The following is a 23,432-nucleotide window of genomic DNA, read 5'->3' on the forward strand; positions in this document are numbered from 1 at the left end:
CAGCCAAAATGGCTTGGAGTAGTCCTAAATAGTATATATATTAACACAGAGCTGAATGTTAGTTGCATTGTTTTTATTCAGTCATTTAAAATAACAGATACATTTCTCTGAATGTTATCTAGCAAGTTCTAACTTGCCAAACTGTGCACCTAGTACTGTGCTTAGAGTAAGTTTACTACTGCTGCTTTTTCTTTTTTTAATGAGAAGAATTAGAAATTATATGTATAGTTTGTGTATGCAGTTTTTAAGTAGGCGAGACTTGCTAGTTCTCATCACTTGTCAAAGAACGTTTGGAGCCCCTCTGTGTGTACTGAGGTGGTTCCCAAGGTCAGCAGTGGGAAGGGTATCTAGGTTGGATATTTTTCAGCTTCTTGCTGCTGTAACACCCTTGAATGGTCACAGCTTTGCTAGAAGATTCGATTTCTTTAGGGACCACTTTGTTTTCTTTAGGGCAGCCAGAAGTTGAGTGCCTTCACTTCTTAGCCAAGTTAGGATTTTTCATTATCATGGCAGATGACCCTTTCAAGGGAGGCGTTAGAGGCCAGAGGCCAAGGAAGAACGCTGTAGTATTGACCGCTTAGTGTGGTAACATTATCCCTGATAATATTCTCTGTTCAGTCTCTGCTGAACAGGCCAACTGTCCGAGTGGCCCATCCACACACTGCGCCTGTGGAACTTGCTCTAGTGGCCGTCTGCATTGCTCAGGTTCTATCTGGGCTTGATATGCTAACGAATGCAAAGCTGATCAGGGAAAAAAAAAATGTGGGGGCATCTTGAATCGCCTTAAATAATTTCAGTTGAAAAACAAAGGAAACTACCTCCTCCCTTTGTCCCTGTTTTGCAGTTTCTGTGTCCCTTCAGTGGAACACATTTGTGTCGCATCTAATAATTAAATATAGAAGGATCGTACTCTTCCAGTTTTCGAGAAGCTTGCTAAACCGATGGCTTGAAATGATTTTCGCTATTTGATTTTGGCATCTCGAAGGTAAGCTTGCCAAACTCTGGCATAGGAACGAAGCACGAACTTTACCGTGCGTGTTTGCGGTGAGGGGGTGGGGAGTGGAGACTTATTTTCTCTGCTAAAATTTTCGCGAGCGAATTGGGGGAACGGGGATTTGCAGAGGTTTGATGGAAGGCTGGTGTGTTCACTGAAGTAGGTGTGATCGCCCGCACCTTTTCTGGGAGGGTAGACGGTAGGGGGATTGGGGGGGGGGTAGTTTGGAAGGATGAAAGAAAAGATAGAACTGGGACCAGCTGGCTTCCTACCCAGGTGTTAGCATGATCCCCGACGCGATGCCCTGAAAAGGGGCTTCGAGCCGGGGTGCAAAGCTGCAGCGGGTGCTGAGGCCAAGAATCTAGGAGAAAAAAAAAGAAAAGAGGAGGGGGGTGGCTACTCCAAGGAATGTGCGGCATGCGGGGAGCCAGACCCAACCATTGCACCGGAGCGGGGGCGCCGGCGGCTTCCCCGGCCGCGTGGCCCCCGCCCCGGCCCCGAGCCCGGGAGGGAGCGCCTGGGGGCCGGCCGGCGGGCCGGCGGGGCGGCGGGCACGGCGCCGGGCGGGAGGGCGGGGAGGCGCGGGTGGGCCTGGGCGCGGCGCGAGGCGGTGCGCGGCCGCCTCCCCGCCCCCGGCGGGCGCGCTCTCGGGGCGGTGGTTGAGGCCGCGGTAGGTGGGGACGCGGCGGCGCTGCTCCTCCGCTGCCGCCGGGAGAGTCCGCGGCGCCGCCAGCTCCGCGCGCGAACTCTCGTCCATGGCACGCAGGGCGGCGGCCGCCCGAGCTGCCCGAGTCCTGCCCGCTGCCGCGCCGCACTTTTAGGCGACTCGGGAGGTCTAGGGCGGAGGAGGAGAAGTCAGCCCGGAGCTGCAGCCCCCGCCGGCCGCCGCCGCGCGGCGAGAGGGAGTTCCCGGAGCGGCCGCGGCCCCGGCCGTCCCCCTCCCTGCGCCCTCCCCCTCGCGGCGAGGCTGCCCCGCGCCCGCCGCCCGCGCCCGCCGCGATGATCTTCCCCAGCAGCAGCGGCAACCCCGGGGGCAGCAGCAGCTGCAGGACGCCCTATCGCAAGCAGGTGAGGCGGCGGCGGGGATGCCGCGCGGAGGCCGGCCGCCCCGATCTACAAAAGGCGGCAGCGCCCGGCCAGACTCCGCTGTCCTCCTCGGAGGGACCGGGCTGGGCGGTGACCTTGTTTCGCAGGAGGCGGCCCGCGGGGACGGCTCGGGCCGGTGACCTTAGCTGGGGAGATGCCCTCGCTCCCGCCGGCCGGGCCGGGCAGGACGCGGAGGAAGGGGAAGGGGCGGCGGCGCGGCCAGAGCAGGAGCGCTCCGGGCTGGGGGCTTCGCCCAGTTCTGCAACAAGTTTGGGGTTTTTTCTGGAAACCTTTGTGTGTGGAAGAGTAAGATAATAAGTCGTAACACTGGGCTACAACAATCTTCACTTGGAACCTCAAAGAACCTACCCGATTCGTACTAAACCCGGAAGACCAATATGTGTGTGTGTGTGTGTGTGTGTGTGTTCGCGCGCGCTCCCCCTCCCATTTATATATTAAAAAAAAAAAGAAAGAAAGAAAGAAAAAGAAACAGGAACTTCTGCTGTCACTTTCTCAAGGTTTTCAGTTTCCAGCAGCACAGGGGAATCCTGTGACATCCTAGTTGCAGAGATACTTGGATAAGCCTGAGTCATACACATGCCTTTTCCTATTTTAATACCGTTTCATACATTTTTTAACAGATTGAACTCCAAAGGCACTTTAGTGGTTAGATCAAAATCCCCTGGGAAAATGAGTGGAGCTGGAAGCTTATAGTCATAGCCTTTTGTTTTGTTTTTCATCTTTGTTTTTAAAAGAAGGTTACTGAAGCCATGTTGTGATAAATCTCACAGAGCCTTTCAGCAGCAGCAAAAACAAAACGTAGCCTTAAATTATGTAAAAAATGTGCAGGTCTGTTTAGAAAAGGTTAAACTGATTTAGAGGTCAGTGGCAAGATGCTTGTTGAGAAAACAAAAACACGATTGCAGATATTTTTCTTCCATAATATATCTCTTGTCTACATCCTTAGCCACTGAGACAAATCAATTAAGTTATTACCCCCGTAATGATTCAATCAAACTATATCCTTCCATGCAGACCATGGCTCTGTTAAGATCATGACAGATGACAGCGATGCCTGGTGGCTTTCCTAAAGGCGTTCACAGGGTTATTGATTATGTTTAGTCCTTTTTGTTCTCAGAGTCATTTTTGGGGGAGGGAAGGCATGTCTTAGCATAAGTATGTCTGAAAGTGGTCCTAATTTTCTGAACACAGTGACAGTGTCCAAAAGTATTGTTTTCTGGCCCTTGTGTCTTTCACTTGTTAGCTTCCCCTTGAAAAGACAGTAAACACACCTAGTCTGTGTTCCCTTCCTGCCCAAGTAAATGGAACTTTTACCTGGCTTGAGAAAAGTCCCTCCTTTTAATTAAAAAAAAAATTCTGCATTTGTGACTTGGTTGAAGTATATGCTAAAATTGCCAAGATTCAGAAGCCCACGTCTCTGAACTCTCTTCCTGTGGCCTCACTTAAAAGAAATACCTGGGATCCAGTACACTTACATCAACTTCATAAACGAAGCCAATTTACAATGAATATTCTCCTGAACCCTCCTCCCCCATCCACCTCCTTCTACCTGAAAAGATGGCTAATTATGTAAGGGCCTTGTGTATTCATTTATTTGTTGTCAAAACCCGGCGGGGTGTTAGCTCTGAAATGGGGAAAAAGCTCTGAGGGCGAGGCCTTTTGCTGTGAGGGGCTGGAGGTTTTGTGTGTGGAGGGGGACAGCCTGCTGGTCTGGAGCACGCTGATAAGATGCTCTTCTTTTCACTGGGCTCTCCTTAGATTCAGAGACTAAAAGGGCTGACTGAATCAGAAAAACAAACAGACTCTTTTTTTCTATAGGCGAAGAAAGAAATGAATGTGTAGGCATTATACAGGCACAAGACCCTGGGTACCAGTGGTATTTTGAGTCAAAGGTTTCTTTTGTTAGTATTTAGCCATTCACTGGGAAAACACACTTCCAGCGCGGGGACCTGGTTACCATGAGTGACTTTGTGATCTCATCCTGGCATAGTCTAAATGGGAAGTCTAATTAATGCTTCTTAGAAGATTTTGTGATATCAAGCTTGCACGTTTCAGTTCACATTACTCTGTGTTCATTTAGATGAAAGAATAGGTACGTTTTAGGTGTATAGTGCAGTTTGATTTTAATGTAGAAATATATAATCAGCTGTTAGAGCTGATTTAAGATAATTTGCCTGAGGGAAACACTGAATGTGAGAAATACTTGAAAATCATCTTTGGAAAAAAATGAGCCAGAGTCACATTTGTATCATACACATATATTAGTGGCAAACCGTCGTTGAGCATCTTACAGCCTGTGGATTGCTGTTCTCAGGGCTTTAGGTGGATTAACTCATTTAGTCATCTTGACAGTCCTACAGGGCAGGTAATAATATCTTTATTTTTACAGTTGAGGAAACTGAGACAGCTTAAGTTCCGTGCTCAGTCTGTATGACCCAAAATGTGGAGCCAGGATTTGGACCCTGGCAGTCAAGCTCTTTAAAACTACCACACCTTGGCAGCCTGCTTATTACATGCACATTTCAATGAAAACTCACAGAGAGCTTCTTTACATCACTGCCCATCACCCTTCTAGTCTCAGAAAGTCTGGTTTAGGGATTCCTCCCACCTTTCTGGACTGGGGGCTGGGATACAGGGTGGAGGGGTGGTAAGGGAGTTGAAGGTGAAGAATGACGACATGAATGACTTGGATAGTGAGTTCATGATATTGGGGATTGGCATCAATGTCAAAGGATTGCTTTATGGAGTGATTGTACAATTTCTTCTTAGAACTTTACAAATATCGGAGTCAGCCAGTTTCAGTTAAAGCAGAAGTGGGTGATGCTCATCCTCCTCCTCCTCCATGTTGTGTGTGGAGGGCATCAAGGAGCACTGATCTCTGGCATCATCCAGAATAAACAAGATTTTCCTGCATCACAGGCCTACGAGCTTGTTAGAAATACACCTGCTTGGCGCAGGTCAGCGTAAGATGCTGTGAGTGGAGTGATAACCCAGGAGGCAGTATCTAGGCAAAGGTTGCTGGCTCTAGTCTCCATGGAAAAGCCTGTGTGTCCAATTATTGTTAACTGTGACTTTCAGATGTAGGATATTAAGCAAACCTTGTCTGATTATATGAGAACACCCCCACAACCAAAATGAAAACCGCTTCTGTAATTGTGAAAATATTTTAGTGTGTTTCTGTAGAAAAAGTGCTTTGTGCTGAAAAGGCCTTAATTAGAGGAAATAAATATTTCCATTGTATTTTCAACTGTTTTATTAGGTACTTCCCCCTTCGTGTTTCCTTACTTCCATTATGGAACTGTTTTCTTGAGTAGTTGACTCAGTTATGTCATATGCTTGGTTTTTTACAAACTGAGGCATGTCCTTTTTTAGGGTTTTGAGCAAGTCCTCTTTTTTGGCCCAGTGGTTTACAGTTGGGTCTCTTGGGGTCGAGGAGTGAATATAAGAATTTGTGTGTGTGTTTCTTTTCTTTCCAAATGATCTTGCCACCCAATAGCTGTACTTGATAGGAGTTGCTAACTTTTGATGAGTGAAGTACTTATCTTCTCAGTTTAAATAGATTTACATAGTTTGCTGCTTTCTTGAAGATTAACTGGGTGTAGCTGCACGTGAAGAATTCAACAGTGATTCAGTGTTTGGCCTTGTTAGAGGATGACATAACAAAGCTGGTGATTAATCCTCTTCAAACAGTTTCTGTTCACAGCAATTTATGTGTAGTAGATTGGGTTTTTGTTAAAGTTGGAAGATTAAAGTTGTTCAGAGAAATGTTTAAAGGAACACTGACCGAGCCAGTTCCAATTTATTGTGTTTTTTGTTTGTCTGTTTCGAAGAACGTAAACCTCCTCAAGCCACTGATATTGGAGGTTTTTTTAGGAGAAGTTAGCAGATAGTTAAATTGGTATCCAGAAGATAACCAATTTCTGGTTCTCTACTAGGCTGTTCCAATGTGTTTGTGATTCAGTTGTCCTTATGTGTCAAGGTAATGTTTGAAATAAGAATCCATAGCCATTTGGAAAGTATGGAATTCATCATTAGTGATATCCAGTTTTTCCTCTAGGTATCCCTTTTGGCATCTCACTACATTTTCCATAGTTCACGTCAGGTTTTAAACATGTTTCTTGTTTTTGCTCTTTCCTTCCTTTTAGAGTCTACTGTTAACTGGGCTCACCATATATTGGTAATACTTTTCAAGCCCTTTCTTGGAGGAGTGGCGGGGAGACTGTCTCGTCCAAGTTTCTGAGAATGTATTTCCAAAGCACTCTGCCAATAAATATTTAAAGATATATATGATATCCCCTCCCAACCTCAGCTATATTTAATCTTCACAACGGCCGTGTAAAGTAGGAAAAGGTCAGGAATTTTGAGGCAGTGAATTTAAACGGCCTGGCTGGTGAAAGCTTGGTCTCTGGAGTCAAAAGCTCTGTCTGCTACCAAGAAAAAAGAAGGAAGCTCAGTCAAGAACAGCTGTAGCCCTCATAACACTTCCCTTTCCTTGGCCTCCCAAAGACATGTGGTACACAGAGCACCCCAGATTTCGGCTTTGGGAATTCTAGCTCTGTAATTTATTAATGTTTTCTGTTTGTTTCATAAAGGCCTTTGCTCTAGGGTTGTCAGATAACATACAGGACACCAAGTTAAACTGGAATTTCAGATAAACAGTGAATAATATTTTAGTGTAAGTACGTCTCAAATATTTCACAGTACTGTGTGTTTTTATTTGCCAAATCCAATAATCCTGTCTATTTCTGGGGAACCCAACTCACTTTTTAAAACAAGTTATAAAAGAAATGATAATTGTAAACAAAATTATTTCCATGTTTTCCTCCTAAAATCTTGCCTCTTAGGATATTCCTTGAGCCCTGGTAATGCAGATTTCACATCTTAACTTCATTAACCATCACTCAGTCTCACTGAAAGACCCCCCAGCTTAAGTTCTGGCTCTGTCACTTGCATGCTTTTTCAGTTAACCTCACAAAGCCCCAGTTTCTGATAAATAAAGATAATAGTGCACACTCCACGGGGTTGTTGTTGTTAATCCTTCTAAGGTGTTATTATTATTAATGTCCCTACCAAGCAAGCAACAGCGGGTGGTCCTGGGAGGCACTGTGTGATCCTGGGAGACCTTGACACAGCCTCTAAGAATGGACTTTGTTTAGAAAGTGGGGGCAACCTCCCAAAGGGTAAGGATCTGGAGCTTGAAAACAAGACTCTCAACCACATTTAAAAAAAAAAATACAAAAAAAGATGTAGAAAAGAGCATCCCACCATATTTTAAAACAGTGGTCCTGTATTATACTTTTCTTAGCAGAGTTTGTCGTGTCTTTGGGGAAAGAAAGACTTTCAACTCTATGTTCTTTATTTTATGCAAATATATGATTGGAGAAGGGGGAAAAAAGAGCATTAATGACTGTTGTTAATGAAAAATGCTGCCTTTTAATTTGCTCAAGGGCAGACAGATTTGATTTTTAGTATATGCATGATGATTTCCTGAATCCTTTCCTTTGTCTTGTTTGTATGCTTGGTTTTCAAAGGTGCCATCTTTGCCTTTCTTAGAAAAATAAACATTTTTTTTCTCGTTGGACATCTGTAGGTGTTCAGTGGGTGTTTGTTTTTAAACTCGAGTCTGTAGAGAATGCTTTGCTTAATACATTCTAAAAGCTTGGTAAATTTTAGAATAGGATAGACATAACATGAGGAAGGAAGTAATAAGCTTTTCCTGAAGTTAGGATAAGGTGAAAACATTAAATGGAGCAAACTAAATTCTGTATTAAAATAATGAATCAATGTAACTATATTTTTTTAACACTTATTAAATAGCAGCTACAACAAAACTTGTAAATATAGTAGTGCTCTAATAAATAGAAATACTCTTGGCTCCACTTTATTTAAGTATATGGATATACAAAGCAATGTATTATAAACTGGGGAAATAGTATTTACATTTGTTAATTGTGCATACAATACAGCTTCAAAAATGCATTTAAAAAAAAGAGGCTGAAAGGAAATATGCTAAAAATATTAACAAGTGTTTTCCTCTGTTGGTAGATGGAATCATGAATAATTTACTTTTCATGATTCTTTTTACATTTGTTTTTCAGCCTTCCAGTCCCCCTAAGTCTCCACATGAACATACAGTCCTTTGGTTATCAAGAAAAAGATAAAGTGAAAAGAAAAATCTAGAAAATTATACTATTTTTAAGGTTTAAAAATTGCAGTGAAAGTTCAGTTTTCAAGTCAATGAGAATTTCAGCCTAGTGTGTAGGTACTACTTGTTTCTATGTCTGACCTTTGAGATGTGGTCCTTTCCTATTCTTTACAAGTTTCTGTGTATTCTTATTTTTACTGCCAATTCCTGTATCACGTTTTTGGAAATCACCTATTTCTGACACATAGTTTTTGTATTTATGAACTCAGTATTTTCCTGTTTTATACATGCTCAACAAGACTTTTGTGCTTTTTAAAAAACATTTTTAGGACACCACTTTATATGAGTCAGCAAAGAGAAAATATAGCTATATGTATGGAATTTCATTTGCTAAATCACTTTTCAGGAAAGGAGCTATTCAAAATATTGAGGAATTACCTCTGTTTTCTCTTGTTGTCATTTGACTTACAACTGCATTTCAGTACAGCTCTTTTGTGGACCAATTCCCTCACGTTTAATTTCTGTACTAAACATGAACCAAGATTGCTCTACCACTCATGTCATAATCCTTTGGATTTATTTTATCATGAATACTTATGGTTATCTTCATCACACACTTTCTTTTCAGTATAGCTTTTTGAAAGGGCAGGGGGGTGGGAGAAGTGGATTCCTCCCAAATAGCTGTAATATACAATGGGGCCGTGAGGGTTTCTGTAAGAATCATTAAAGCTCTTACTTTGTATTCCAGGGGGATTCTCAGTTTATCAGGGCATTTGAGGTGAACTCGATAGAGGCTACAGGACTTCAGAGAGAAAGGAGAGAGCAGTGACAGATGGAAGGAAGAGGTGTTGGGTCTGAGGGAGAAATAGAAAGAAAGCAATATTGCCTTGTTTTGTTGTTGTTCAGTCGAATACCTGAGCTCTTTTAGGGGAAGAGTGAGTAATTTAGGTGAGCTGGACGGCAGAGTCAAGGTTGGCGGGCAGAGCAGGAATAGAGTCATGCTGGCTAAGGTGGATGAGAGGAGCTGCTGGACTGTGCTCAGTTGCATCCAATGTAGCCCTCCAGGCTCCTCTGTCCATGGGATTTTCCCGGCAAGAATACCAGAGTGGGTTGCCTTTCCTCCTCCAGGGGATCTTCCCAACCCAGGCATCGAAGCTGTGTCTCTTGTCTCTCCTGCATTGGCAGGCAGATTCTTTACCACTTTGCCACCTGGGAAGCTCAGATGAGAGGAGAGCCCTAGCTCAAAAATATTGGTGACAGTTGAGACAAAGCTGTAAAATGGAGTAATGGCTGTGTGAACATAATAGATGGAGTGGATTCAATTTGTTGCACAGAGAGAATTGACAGGATTTAGCTGGTGACTGGTTGGAGATGGTGTTGGTGAAAAAAGAGTCTTAGGTCTCTTGTCTTGAATGAATGGGGAAATGAAGTTTCTGCTCCATTACTTGCTTTAGGCTCAGTGATAAGATAGAATCCAGCCATTCTCTTACAAGAATTGTCTACATTTTTTTAAGGCACAAAAATAAATTGGGGAGGGCGTTAGGTGTTAAATTCTAGTAACATGATTCAAAGTCCAGACACCAGAGATGCAAAGGGTCCTTCTGTGTCCATGTCAGTCTCTTAAGGAAGAATCATCCAGGCTAAAAGTCTAGTGGCACCTTGTGCAGACCACTTTGAGAACTCATTTTGGATCCAAGAGATGGTGGTAAATATTTTTACTGCTTCCCTGAGATTGTCTTAAAGTTAGTGTAGAGACTGTCACATGGGTGTGCTCATTTCATGTTTGGCCTGGATCCTCACATTCTTTGGAATGGAGTACTTATCCAGCAAATTGCTTGTTGATAGTACAGGTCATCCATAACATCTGTAGTATAACAAGTGCATTTGGTTATACTAAATATTCCCACCTCTACAGAAGTATGGAAGATGGCAGGTTGGGTGGCAAAGGGGTTAGAGAATTCACCCTGCCACAATAAATTAGTTTCTGAGGAAAGCCCGTAAGCTTGGTTTGGCCATTTTAATTCGGCCACACGAATCACACATTACCACCCTTCCCACTGTTCCCACCTGCCAACTGTAGGCAGAAATTTCCAACAAGAAATACAGAACTAGAGTTCTGGGCAGGAAGCTCAGGACCTCCTGAAACTTAATGGAAGGCACATTGGAACAGGTTAAGGCAGTTCAGGAAGAGAAGGTGTCCAGAAGAATCTGGACAGACCTAGGGGAGCACAGGTTCTTTGGGAGAACCTGTGGGAAGAAGGATGAGCATTAGGCAAAGCGGGGGAAAGAAACGGCAAAATGTTGGGAGAAGCGAGAGATTATCACAGAAGCCCAAGAAGAGCGGAGTCTCTAGAATAGCTGGTCAGCTCTCTCAAGTGTTGCCTACAAGACAAAGATGTACTAGAGGGCTTTGGGAATGTCCATTGGAAGGTCTTTGAAAGCTTTCAAGATGGAAGTTTCAATAGAGTAGTTTGTGTGTGATAGACAGGGAAGGGGAGCAGGGGTGAACATGAAAGAAGCACATTCCAAAGAGTTTAAGGAAGGCATTAAGTGAAGAGGGCGTGTCTTTAGAAAAACCGGATGTCCAAAGGAAAGGTCCCTTCAGACAATATTGAGGCAAGATTATCTTAGTATCTGGCTGGTTATAAGTAGAGTAAGGTAATAGAAAACACGGAATAGTTGGAACTAGGTCTTATTTTCTTTGTTATTTTTTAAGAAAGATTGAGGTTAGTCTTAAAGGAAAGGGATCTGAGAGAATTGCCTGACAGTGATACAGGAAAGAGGAGATTGGTTATGCTAGAGATGTTAGGAGGAGTAAGGAGGCCGGTGAAGCACAACCTTTCAAAAGCTCGCACCTCAGTAAAGAGGCTAGGTAATCTGTTATGATTGAAAAAAAATAAAAGAGAGAGAGATTGTAGGCCTAAGGAGTGTAACAGAAGATTTAGAATAATCACTCTTGAGAATTTGGTGAGTGTTCAAATAGAGATGGGTAAAAGGATGACTGAGCTATAGTGAGGGCCCCTGGGAATGCAGGGGTCTGAGTTGGCAGGGTATTTTGACCCTTCTCCAGTAAGAAATGAGGGCAAGTATCTGGGTAATGGGACTGCAAGGAGATCAACCAGTCAATCCTAAAGGAAATCAACCCTGGATATTCATTGGAAGGACTGATGCTGAAGCTCCAGTTCTTTGGCCACCTGATGCCACCTAAGAGCCTACTTGTTAGAAAAGACCGTGATGCTGGAAAAGATTGAAGGCAGAAGGAGAAGGTTGGATGGTTGGATGGCATCACCGACTCAATGGATATGAGTTTGAGCAGGCTGTGGGAGATGGTAGGGGACAGGGAAGCCTGGTGTGCTGCAGTCCATGGAGTCACAAAGGGTCAGATACGACTGAGCAACTGAATAACAGCAACAACAAAAGGGATTAGGTGTAGAAATTGAAGAGTATTTTTATGAAGGTTAAAGGAGACAGGTGAGATCAAGAGAGACACTGAACTTTGAGAACAGGGACTATCCTGGGGATCCTGGTAAGATAAAAAGGAAAGTCCCTGGAAGTCAGGGAAGGGGAGTGATCAGAAACTCCTTGATCACGATCTTGAAGAAATAGTAGTCCCAAGATCTTAATCTTGTAGAGTTATTGGGAGAATTAAATAAGGTGACACTGATATGTCTGCCTGGCATGCCAGAAATGCTCAGATGGTTATAATCATTAAGATGTGGCTCTTATATAGTTTTTACCTCCCTAAAACCACTGTTCAGATATTTGTATAAATCAAAGCATATATCAAACAGACTTCAATCATGAACCACAAACCAAAATAATACATGTTTTCAACTGAACCACAAGCTGAAATTAAGTTTTAAAACATACCATGAAACTATTTCAAAACATCTTAAGTTGCTTTTAAAGAAAAAAAGGTGGACATGGGTGTGGATCCCAACTTCATCATTTATTCTATTACTATGAACTCATTTATTAAACTTTCTGGGTCTTGATTTCCTCAGTGGCAAACGAGGTAAAATAGTTACTTAATGTTATTGAGATGATTCAGTAAAGTCATAGGCATGACAGCACTGGACACATTATCTGGCATAGGTGCTCTGTCTCCCCTTCTTCCATGGGATACCACCTAGCAAGTTACTTTATGTAAGAGGACCTCAGTGGATGGATTCCAAAGTGATAATAGTAGTGGAAGATTGTGATCATTCTATTCACTAGTAGAAAATACTTTTTGAGGAGAAAGATCTAGAGGGATAACTCAGTTCTCATTGATAAATGGAAATGATTCTTACATTGTTGTTTACTTCCTAGAGTAAAAGGTCAAGGGATTAATGACAGACTTATGACAGGGAAATTCTACAGAGAGATTGTTGTGGCTTCTGAAATGGGTGTCGTTCAACTATTACATGAGTATTCTGTTTCCTTCAGCATGTGATTTTAAGTTTATGAAGTCTTATCATTCAAAGCTGCTTTTCCCAAATTGTGTCCTCTAAGATTCTGGAGTTCTTTTAAATGTTAAAAGTGTTCCAGGAATTAAAATATTTAGTGTTCAAAGAAATTTGGGAAACACTACATGTTGCTGTCTTAGAGAGTAATAGTGGAAATGATCATTAAAGAGTCGGAGAAGTCCTACAGTACAGACTTTTGTCCAACTTTTGTTTCTCATTGTTTCTAAACCCAGATGATCATGGTACCTAGAATATTTACTAGACATATTCTGTGGAACAATTTGGGAAACACTTTTTTAAAGGAACCTTTGGCATATTAGAGTTGGAAGGGACTTGAAAGATGGTCTAGTCCAACCCATGTAACTTACTAAGGAAATTAGAATCCAGAGACACTGAACGGTTTGTTCAAAATCTCACAGCTCTAAAGCCTAGATCTTTTGACCCTGAGTGCTCCATCATCTTACCTTCAGAATCTTGGCTTTTCCAAGTGTGGCACACCCTTGCACCAATGTGTTCAGAATTGTTTTCATATGACGTTTTTTTATTCTGTGAACAAGTAAGTCCTTAGGGATGGTATGCTATGTGTTACTTTCAGACAAAGTAAATTAGTATCTGCCAACAGTTATCTGTTTTGTTTTTAATTGCTCCTCTTTGAAGTTTAGTTTTCTCACCTATTTTATTATTTCTTGGAGCATTTACAAAATCTAGATTACTGACTTGGGAAATCAATCTAGTTTTAAATATCAGTGATCTAGAAAACCCACAGGTTCTGATTATTAATGAACATTCTTTTGCCCTCTAATTTTGTTTTGTCTTTTTCACCTAATTGGCTGTGGGTAGACAAATTTACATATTTTTAGCCCCTTCCTGCCTGACTTATTACAGCATGCAAAATTTGCTCTGTGGTTTCTAGGTTAAGTTCCTGTATAGAAGAAACCACAGCTTAGACTTTACAGTGCTGCTGTGTGCTAAAGGCCCATCTAGGACACACTAAAATATGCTCTTTAAAAATCTAAATGACCAGTTTGTTGCCCTTTGTTACCATTATGATATTTTAGGTGCTAATAGTTCACTTGGAGAGTTTCTCTTTTTATGTATCTTAAGGTTTGTAGTTGCTTAGTTTAAAGAAAAATGGGTGGGTCCCTGTCAGAAACCTGCACTAGTTTTTTCTGGTGTCTGCAACATGAAAGTTTATTCTAAATGAATCCTATAATGTGATACTAGTGTTCTGGATGAAGTGATATGAAGTAATGTCTGTTATATGTATCACAAAAGGAGCACAGAATATTGTAAACGACCTTAGAGGTAAGGATATTTCAACATCACTCAGCTTATCTGTAACAAAGCCAGGAGTAGAACTCGTATATCCTGACTACCAGTGCAGTTTGAACCTTTGCAAACAAATTTGTCTTGGATTATCATTCATTCAATCAGTATTTTATGGGCCAAGCGCTGTGTTAGTTCTGAAGGGAATAAGAAATTAATGGCTTTACTTCTCAACATTATAGTGAAATGGGGGCTATGGAGCAGGTATAAATAACTAGATAAGGTAGAAATGAATCAGTAACATAAGAGGTGTAGCTATTTAAGAAGTGCATGGTGTAAGAATATGTCTAACCTGTAGCTGTCTTGCTCTAATTGACCTGAATTTAGACTGTTTGACATTTAGATGCCTTTGACTTGATTCTGGGATGGAAACAAGATTCTCAGTTGGCCCCTTTTGTCATTGTGTTGGTTGTCATGTTAGAGTTACTCTACCCTTCAACTGACTATAATAAGCTGCTTACTGGGCTGCCCTGATGGCTCAGATGGTAAAGAATCTACCTGCAATGCAGGAGACCCAGGTTCAATCCCCGAGTTTGGGAAGATCCCCTGGAGAAAGGAATGACTACTTAGTCCAGTGTTCTTGCCTGGAGAATTCCATGGACAGAGGAGCCTGGTGGGCTACAGTCCATGGAGTCACAAAGAGTTGGACATGACTGAGTGGCTAACACAAACACACGCACACACACACACACACAGTTTATTAGGGTGTAAAGTAGAGTAGAAAAGACACAAAAGTATATCTTCCATATTCTTGACATTAATTCATTGCCAAATTTGTTTTAGTTCTCTAAAAGAGGAGTGAGAAAGGTAGGGAACACAAAGAGAAATTCAGGCAAAAATAGTACTAATTCAGTTTCTAAAAGGCTCTTCTTTTCATTATTCCCTAGATGAATGTGTGAAGAATTGGAAAATATAGTATTTGTAGAGCTAGGATTGTTGACAGTCAAGGAAATAATAAATAAAAGTTTGCATAAAAGTGGCTCATACATTTTATAGAGTATCTATGGCCGGGGTCAGCATACAGTTTTCTGTGAAGGGCCTAACAGTAAATACTTTAGACTTTGCAGGCTGTAAGTATTACAATTACTTAGCACTGCCTGTGGCTGCCAGGCAGCCATAGAGAATGCATTCAAATGGGCTGTGTTCCAATAAAACTTTATTTACAAAAGCAAGTAGCAAATGAGATTAGGCCTCTGGACAGTAGTTTGCAGACCCCTGATTTATAGAATCCTTTATTCATTGACTCTTTTACCAAAAGGTGCACAGAAAGAATTGAAAGAAAATGACATTCAAACCAAAAGTAATGATACTTATTAGCACCATCAAACTGAGTAGACAGAGAGTAAAACCAAGTGAGTATAGGTTTGATTCTTAGCTTTGATCAAAAGGTTTTAGATTAAAGACTCGACTAGATATTTCATTTGGTTCCATTTGGGGAGGCTTCTTTCATGTATCTGTATAATCAATACTACCTTGGTCTTTTTTTCTTTTTTTTTTTTTTTGGTATTTTGAATCCCTAAATCTTGGTCATAATTCTGAAATGGTGAGACAGAAAGCTGTGATAAAATAGAAATAACATCCTAGGAGTAAAATATTAATTTTTTTCCCTTAATAATATTTTTTGCCTTAATTTCCTATAGCTGCCATAACAAAGTTCCACAGGCTGAGTTATTAAACTGTAGAAGTTCCTTTTCTCAGTCTGGAAGATAGAAAGCCAAGATCAAGGTGTTGGCAGGGCCACATTTACTCTGATGCGTTAGAGAAGAAGCTGTTCAGGCCTCTCTCCTAACTCCCTTCTTCACATAACATTCTCCCTGTGTGGATGTCTATCTCTTTGTGTAGATTTTGCCTTTTAATAAGGACACTAGCCATATTAGAGTCCACCCTGATGACCTCATCTTAACTCAGTTACCTTTGTAAAGACTCTATCTAAGATAAGGTCACATTCCAAGATATTGGGGGTTAGAACTGCAATGTATAAGGGGCTTTTTTTTTTGGTGGGAGGACAAAATTCAACCCACAACAACCTGATACCAGACTTGCATTCACCTGGAATGAAACTCATATGTTGGGTTCCCTGGTGGACCCAAAATAAAGGAAAATTGCTTCGTGACTCACTCATGGTCACCTTGGCTTTCAGAACACAAATCTTAGACTGGTGGCCCTCTTGTACATAATATATAGATGATTTTTTGTTCTGTTGTGTTTAACCTGTAAGATAAAAGATACTTCTTTACAGAAATAGTTTCGACATGTACATGGCTAGGGATGCGTCCATTTCCAACCCCAGTCTTCCAGGACCTTGAGGAACTAACTGCTGTGTCCCCGGTCTGCTTTGCTCAAGTTCATGCCTGCCGTTCCAGTCAGAGTTATTAATACTTCCTGTGCTTTTTGAAGTCTGTTTTTCCTTCCTCTCCTCCACACTTTTGTTAGGCTGACACAAATGGCCATGGAACTCTGTCCTGCCCTCTTCAAGCTCACTTTCCTATCTTTTGTAAGTTGAAGTTGAAGGTCTCCCTCCTCCAGGATGATGATCTCTGTGATCTCTTTTTTCCTGCAGTTCCTGCTGTTACATGAGAGCAGAATTCTGATATGATGGTTTTCCATCAACCACATCTCAGCTGGGATGTGTGTGTGTGGTGTGAAGAAGCAGTAATGCTGTTTATATTCAGAAAGGGATGAATTGCACCATTACCCATTAAGGTATTAGGTTACCCCTAGGGACTTGGAATGGGTGTGAGTTCCTATAGTTATTAGGTGAGTCCTTCAAAACAGGGAGATCCTTGCCATTTGTAAGTTTTCAAAGCTATTATAGAGCTGTAGTTCTGTAAGAATATGGAGTCCTTTCAGAACTTCTTGAGTCTTATGCCAAGATTTAAAGGTGTTCATCCATTCCATTAGAGGTTCCTTGCTTTTGTTATTCTTTCTTTTACCTTTTTCTCTCTTTCTTTCACCACCACTCCACTCTTTTTTTTTTTTTTGACAGATACTAAGAATGTATCTTAATGATACCCATTAAAAAAAAAAAGACTATGTTAATCATTTCTCTTTGTCAAAGGATTCCTCATTTCATATATATAATTGTTGCATAATTTCTGAGTTCTCTAACTTTTTGTTTGGGTGTGTTTCTCATTACGCGCTACATTGTTTAAGATCTCTGTGTACATGGAAACTATTTCTTTGCAGCATAGTGTTTACGGAACATAGCGCTTTACATGCATTATTTGGGCCACAATATTTGCTGATTTCATTGTCAGGCTTTCTTTAAACATTTTATTTCCTTACTGCATTCAAGACATGAATTCTCATGTAGAATTTTGCAGAACTACCTCAGTGTGTGAAGTAGACATACTCACCAGTCATTATTTAGGCAAGAATTTATCAGTGACTGGTACTTCTCTATGTCGGGGAAGGTACATTTCTGCCCAGTATGAGGTCGTTGAGTTTATAAAAGCCGCCACTTTCTGAAGTTTGCTTGTTTTACCACATATAGTCACACAGACTGAGGTAAGGAGTAAGACAGTTTGTAAGATGAACAGATGTGGACCTCACTCCCTGACTCTGAATGGGAAGAGAAAGATGTCTTGAAACTGCGTAGGAGGTGCACTGTGAAGCGCCTTGTCCCAGAGCGAGACTGCCAGGAGGCGAGTTGATGTCTCTTTGTACCCGCTGAAGTATATGTAGAGCTGGACATTGAACTCTCTCTGTGTCTGTTCAGGAGGAGCCACAAAAACCTCTCACATCTGAGGGTTAGTAACAAGTGTCAGATCAGGGAACCAGAAATTGCTTGAATCAGCTGATGCGAAAGAGGATCTAGAGGGTGTGACCAGAGAGTGTGCAGTTTTAGAACTGGGAGACGCCTTTTCCTGCTGGCAAGTCAAAGGATCAAGTGTCATTTGGAAGAGTTTAAAGAGACCTGGTGGGGAGCAAGGGAACAAGATGGTGGCTGCTTTGTAAGGGTAGTCACAGCCAGGGTGCTGGGGCTTAAGTGGGCGGGGGCCTCAGTGCCCTGAAGGCTCAGATCAGCTGTAGAGACCAGAGGGTTGACCTTCCAGGGTAGGAGGAACACCAGGGTCTTTGAATTTCAGAAGGGTGCTCTCTTGGTTCTATGCATTACATAGGAATGTGGTCCCTGGACCACATGCATCAGAGTCTCCTGGGGTGCTTATTAAAAAGATAAATCACTGGGCCCCACTACCTCACTTTCTCAAATGCTGTAGGGACATTTTAAGGTCTCTAGGTGACCAATAATGAGCTTGCTTATAAAGCAGTGATCTTTTAAGTCCAGGGGTGATGCAGGCAGTAGATGGGTGCCAAGTAAGAGAATGACATATATATGAGCAACTAAGTAAAAATCGGGTCCAAGGAAAAATTGGGGTGTAGCTTTCAAGGCTGACATCAGAAAAGCTCAACTGCATTTGTCCCTTGGAACCTTGGTTATCCAGAGCACTGGACCAGCTGGACTGGTGCCTTTGAGCCTTTCTGTATTTCTGTAGGAAACTGGAAATGGTTTTAGAGATCAGTCTGTAGAAGTGCTGAGCCAGCCAAGATGCCAGGGCCAGGCATAAACCTCAGGGACCAGATGAAAATCTTCAAAATCTAGAATACAGAAAGCTTTTTCTTTTTTTATCCCCTAGTCGAATTTTTGCTACACATTTTTTTTTAAGTAGCTGCCTAGGGTGTGTATGTGTATTGAGGGGGTGGAGGAGGTATGTATACTGTGTATGTATAGCTGTGTGTACTTGTTGCGGGAGAAGAGATTGCTGAGCATCTCAGAGCCCACATAACTGTACGTGTGTGTGATAAGAGTGAGCTTCCATTTCTCTGTTTTGTTGACTCTTCCTCAACATCTCTGCTCTGCATAGAGAGTAGACAAGACTGCCATTGGCAGCAGGGACAGGAAAGGTTCCAGGACTCACACCATTGCTAAGGCTCCTCCCACCAGCTGGACAGCTGTCCAATCAGAAGCAAGTGTAGGATCGGTCGGCCCATCCTACTGTCTAGTATCACCCAAGTGCATCTTTTCTTCTTGGTAAGCCACAGTCCACAAAACTTGGCAGTTATTGTTAATTTTAGTAAACAACATTTGGTTGTTAAAACCTCTTCCTAACAAAATTTAGAGATTTACCCAATTCTTAGTCAATCTACTCCTTAGGGAATAGAGCAAAAAGAACCATTAAGATAAAATGAATGGTTACTGTCATCTCACTTGCCTCAGTGTTTTCCCCATCATGACCACCTCCTCAGCCCCATTTATTGCTGTGGCTGGTGGCATTTTGATAGTTTTTTTTTTTTTTTTTTTTTGCATTTTGATATTTTTAACTTATATATTGACAGTCACCCGTAGCTCTGTCTCTTGCTAGGAGAGAAAAAGCAGCCAGGGAAGAAAAGAGGTGGGGTTCGTCTTAGGATTTGATAAACCAGACAGAAAATATCCTGAGATGAATTTGTTGAAAACAGCAACTTGTACACCGTGTAGAAAATATGCTTCTCAATTCTTCAGATGACATCCAGCTGGGAAAAGTGGTGCACCACAGAGAATATCAATTAGCAAAAAGCACCAGCCCACTGGAAGATAGGTACCTGTGAACAGACAGAGGGTGGATGGGAATAAGTAATCATAAAATCGTGCAGTTCAGTGAAAAAAAAAATACTGAGGGAAATTGATTACAACTCAGTATATGAAAAGATCTGTGTGGTTGGTTTGATCATACATGCTGCTAAGTGACTTCAGTCGTGTCAGACTCTGTGCGGCCCCATAGACGGCAGCCCACCAGGCTCCCCCGTCCCTGGGATTCTCTAGGCAAGAACACTGGAGTGGGTTGCCATTTCCTTCTCCAGTGCATGAAAGTGAAAAGTGAAAGTGAAGTTGCTCAGTCGTGTCTGACTCTTAGCGACCCCGTGGACTGCAGCCTACCAGGCTCCTCCATCCATGGGATTTTCCAGGCAAGAGTACTGGAGTGGGGTGCCATTGCTTTCTCCGTGATCATACATGAGTATTAGCCAACTGATTTAACTGCTTAGAGCCCTAGGGTTGTCTTACCTCCAATTAATAAAATTTGAGTATTAAAATTGAGAAATGAAATCATCCTATTGCATGGATATTGAAAGTTCTCATCCAGAAGTTCATCTGTAACTTGAAATTTTAAAAATCAGAAGACATTTTTTTTTTCATAGAAACATTGTATTCAATAAGTTGGTTCCTAGGTTTGCCAGTCAAAATGTTATTAGCAATAGGTAGATTCCCAGGTTAGCCCCAAAGCCCGAAGTCTTCTAGTGGAGTTTGAGAACTGGCGGTGGTGCCAGCTTCAGCTCTGAGTCTCTGGTGAGCAGAGGCTTGTCATATGATACCTTCAGGAGAGGAAGAAAATACCTTTCTCACTTCTAATAATCATAGTGAAAAATGTAAATTGGGTGGCCTTTTGCACTCTCCCTCCTGTCTCTCTGAAGGTTGAAAATAACCAAAGTTAGGCGCTTCTAATGGAACAAATGTACGTCTTTAAGTTCTCTTGCTGATGCTCATCTCAACTGTTTTAGGTGATGACTATTTTACCACATCAGATTCAGGAAGTTTGGGGATTTTAAAAGAGAGGCCTCAACTCAAATGCATCTCTAGTTGGAATTTTAAGTGATAAAACTAACCCAAATGGAAAAGCCCAGGGAGTAGGGAAGGTTTGGTTAGGCCAGCCTTCCCAGGGAGCCTTTCCTGGATAATCAGCTCCCACAGTTTGCCTTTTCCTTTTGCAGCTTCTTCCACTTTTGAATGCACAGAGTAGTTTACATTTTCAGTTTTCTCCATTCTCTTTACTGTAGCTTTGCAAAGGAGCCTCAGAGTAGGAGGGCGGGGGTTTGAGGAGCTGCTTACCTATATAAGTCAGTCAAAGCTTAGGACTGGTGGCGTCTATCCTTGGCATAACCCTCTGGGTACCAAGTTGAGAGAGAGACACTGGGAAAGATGAACTCAAATGTAGCTGGCAGTCATTAAGTGCTTCTTCCAACGCTGGCGTTTTACTGGAGGCCCAGCAGTGATTAGTGTGAGTCTTCGTAACTACTCTGTGAGCCGGAATAGACAGTATCACAGTAGCAGCATTAATTTTTTCTTGGCCGCGTGGTATGGTTTACAGGATCTTAGTTCCCCAACCAGCGATTGAACCCAGACCCTCAGCAGTGAAAGTGCCGAGTCCCAACCACTGTCAGCGAATTCCCAGTATCATCATTATTTATAGATGAAGAGATGGGATTCAGTTGCCATTTCCTTCTCCAGGGGATCTTCCCCACCCAGGGATCAAACCCATGTCTCCTACATTGACAGGCGAATTCTTTACCACTGAACCACCAAGGAGGCCTCAATATAGTGGTACCGACATAACTTTCTATACATGTTTTGATTATATAAGTAAGTTTAGGAGAAGTCTGATTAGGAGAGTCAAGATCAGCCTTTTAGAGAAAGTCACTTCAGTGGGTTGAATAGTGGCTCCCAAAATGCGTGTCTAACCAGAAATCCAAAATGTGACTTAATTTGGAAATACAGTCTTTGCAGATATAATTAGTTAAGGATCTTGAGATTAAAAAAGTATTAATAGAATTAGAGTGGGCCTGAAATCCAGTGACCAGTGTCCTTATAAGGAGAGGAGAGGACCCAGAAAGACACAGAGAGGTGGCTATGTAAAGGTGAAGTCAGATTGGAATTATGCTACCTTGAGAAAAGGAATAGCAGGAGCCTCCAAAAACTAGAAGAGACAGGGAAGGAGTCTGCCTTAGAGGCTCCAGAGGGAGCACTGCCCTGCTAACACTTGATTTCTGACTTCCAGCCTCCTGAACTGTGAGAGAATAAATATCTATTGTTATAAGCAGTTTGTTGTTGTTGTTTAGTTGCTCAGTTGTGTCTGACTCTTTAGTGACCCCATGAACTGTAGCCCACCAGGCTCCTCTGTCCATGGAATTTTCCAGGCAAGAATACTGGAGTGGGTTGCCATTCCCTTTCTTTAAGGGCTCTTCCCTACGCAGACATCGAACCCACATCTCCTGTGTCTCCTCCTGTGTCTCCTTGGCAGACAGACTCTTTCACCACTGAGCCACCAGGGAAGCCATATAAGCTACTAGGTTTCTGCTAATTTGTTATAGAAGCCCTGGGAAACTAATACATCCATTTCCCACTTTCTCTTCACATATATTTTACCTTTAACTTTGGTATGGCTTAATGTACATATGTAATGTTTTAGTTACTATACAAATGTAAATTTTAAATTTCCTGACAGAAACTAGTGACATTTAAATTGTTTTAAGATGGTGATACTTATTATTTAATTAACTTTTTTTAAGTGTTGAGGTTATTTCAAGGAGTAGCTCTTTCTTTGTCTAATTTTTTGAAAGCCACGCTGCAGCTGAAGGGATGGCGGGCACGGTTTGGAATTCATCTGAGAGAATTTTATCAAACTACTCAGATGACTCCATTAAGAAGTTAGTCCTCTAAATAACTCTCTGTCCTACACTTCTCTGATGTTAAAAATCAATTAAAAGGATTGGAGTGAAGGTGTCATTTTTCAATTGAGAGTCTAATAAAGCAAATCCTGCCAAGAATGAGTAACAACTACCTGACCAGATGTGGCCATTACCAAAGGCAGGAGGATCCCAGAGTGATTACATCTTCTTGAAGGTTTATAGTAATTCTGATTAATCTGTTCTGAAAAGACAGATACCCACATATCTCCTGCATCCAAAGGAAATAAGATTAAGACTATTAGGACTCATCTTTTTCGCTAAATTATAATTCTTACTATCAATCATAATTTGTCTAGCGTCCCTGGTGTTTCTGAAGTTGAAACTAGGAATTTTAAAAGTCCACCTGTCAGAGTTGGGAAATTGTCCCAGAGATGCTTTAAGTCTGGATTTCAGTGAAAATAAGAGATCTTGTTTCAGCTACGAAAAGGCTGTGATTGATGCATTCTGACCCAGATGTCAAACTGCTTTCTCAGACAGTTAAGCTCTACCCATCTTCCAGCCCTGGCCAGCTCCTCTCACCTCTTTACACCCCAGAGATGCTCAGCATGTCACGTTGAAAGCCCTGCTACAGTTCCGTGGTTTCTAACATGTGTCAGCCTGTGTTTCTTCCCTTTCCACCCGCAAAAAGCACTTGGTCCAGGCTCTGTGCTGTGCAGGGTGGGATAATCAGGCAGGATGTGGTTACATGTCTTCAAGGGGCTTACAGGCCAAGGGAGGAGATTTATTCTTTAATTCCAAGGTAGAAATATCTTTAAATATTTTTTAATATTTAAAAATAGAAAGTGTTAAACTTTTGTTAAAATTAAAATACTGTGTATTTAGAAGACCTAAAGGAAAGCCTGTTGCCTGAGTGTTTTGTAGTGATATTCTTTCAGAGTCATGCTGTACTGTTGGGGATTGCGGTAAGAGA

The 23,432-nt window shown here is 41.9% G+C and overlaps 1 protein-coding gene across 7 annotated transcripts in view; it reads left to right on the plus strand.

Moving 5' to 3' along the window:
• Positions 1-23,432, plus strand: part of RBMS1 (RNA binding motif single stranded interacting protein 1) — a 213,470-nt gene that overhangs the window by 84,479 nt on the left and 105,559 nt on the right. For 2 of the 7 annotated variants that reach the window (XM_043894573.1, XM_043894575.1), the window contains exon 1: positions 1,636-2,062. The exons of the other annotated variants lie outside the window; for them this stretch is intronic. In XM_043894573.1, the coding sequence (XP_043750508.1) occupies positions 1,994-2,062 (69 nt within the window). In that variant the 5' untranslated portion in view covers positions 1,636-1,993. Of the gene's footprint in view, positions 1-1,635; positions 2,063-23,432 lie in introns of those variants that run through there. 7 annotated transcript variants of the gene reach the window in all.

Source organism: Cervus elaphus, chromosome 33 (assembly GCF_910594005.1).
Source record: "Cervus elaphus chromosome 33, mCerEla1.1, whole genome shotgun sequence".
Taxonomy (NCBI): Eukaryota; Metazoa; Chordata; class Mammalia; order Artiodactyla; family Cervidae; genus Cervus; species Cervus elaphus.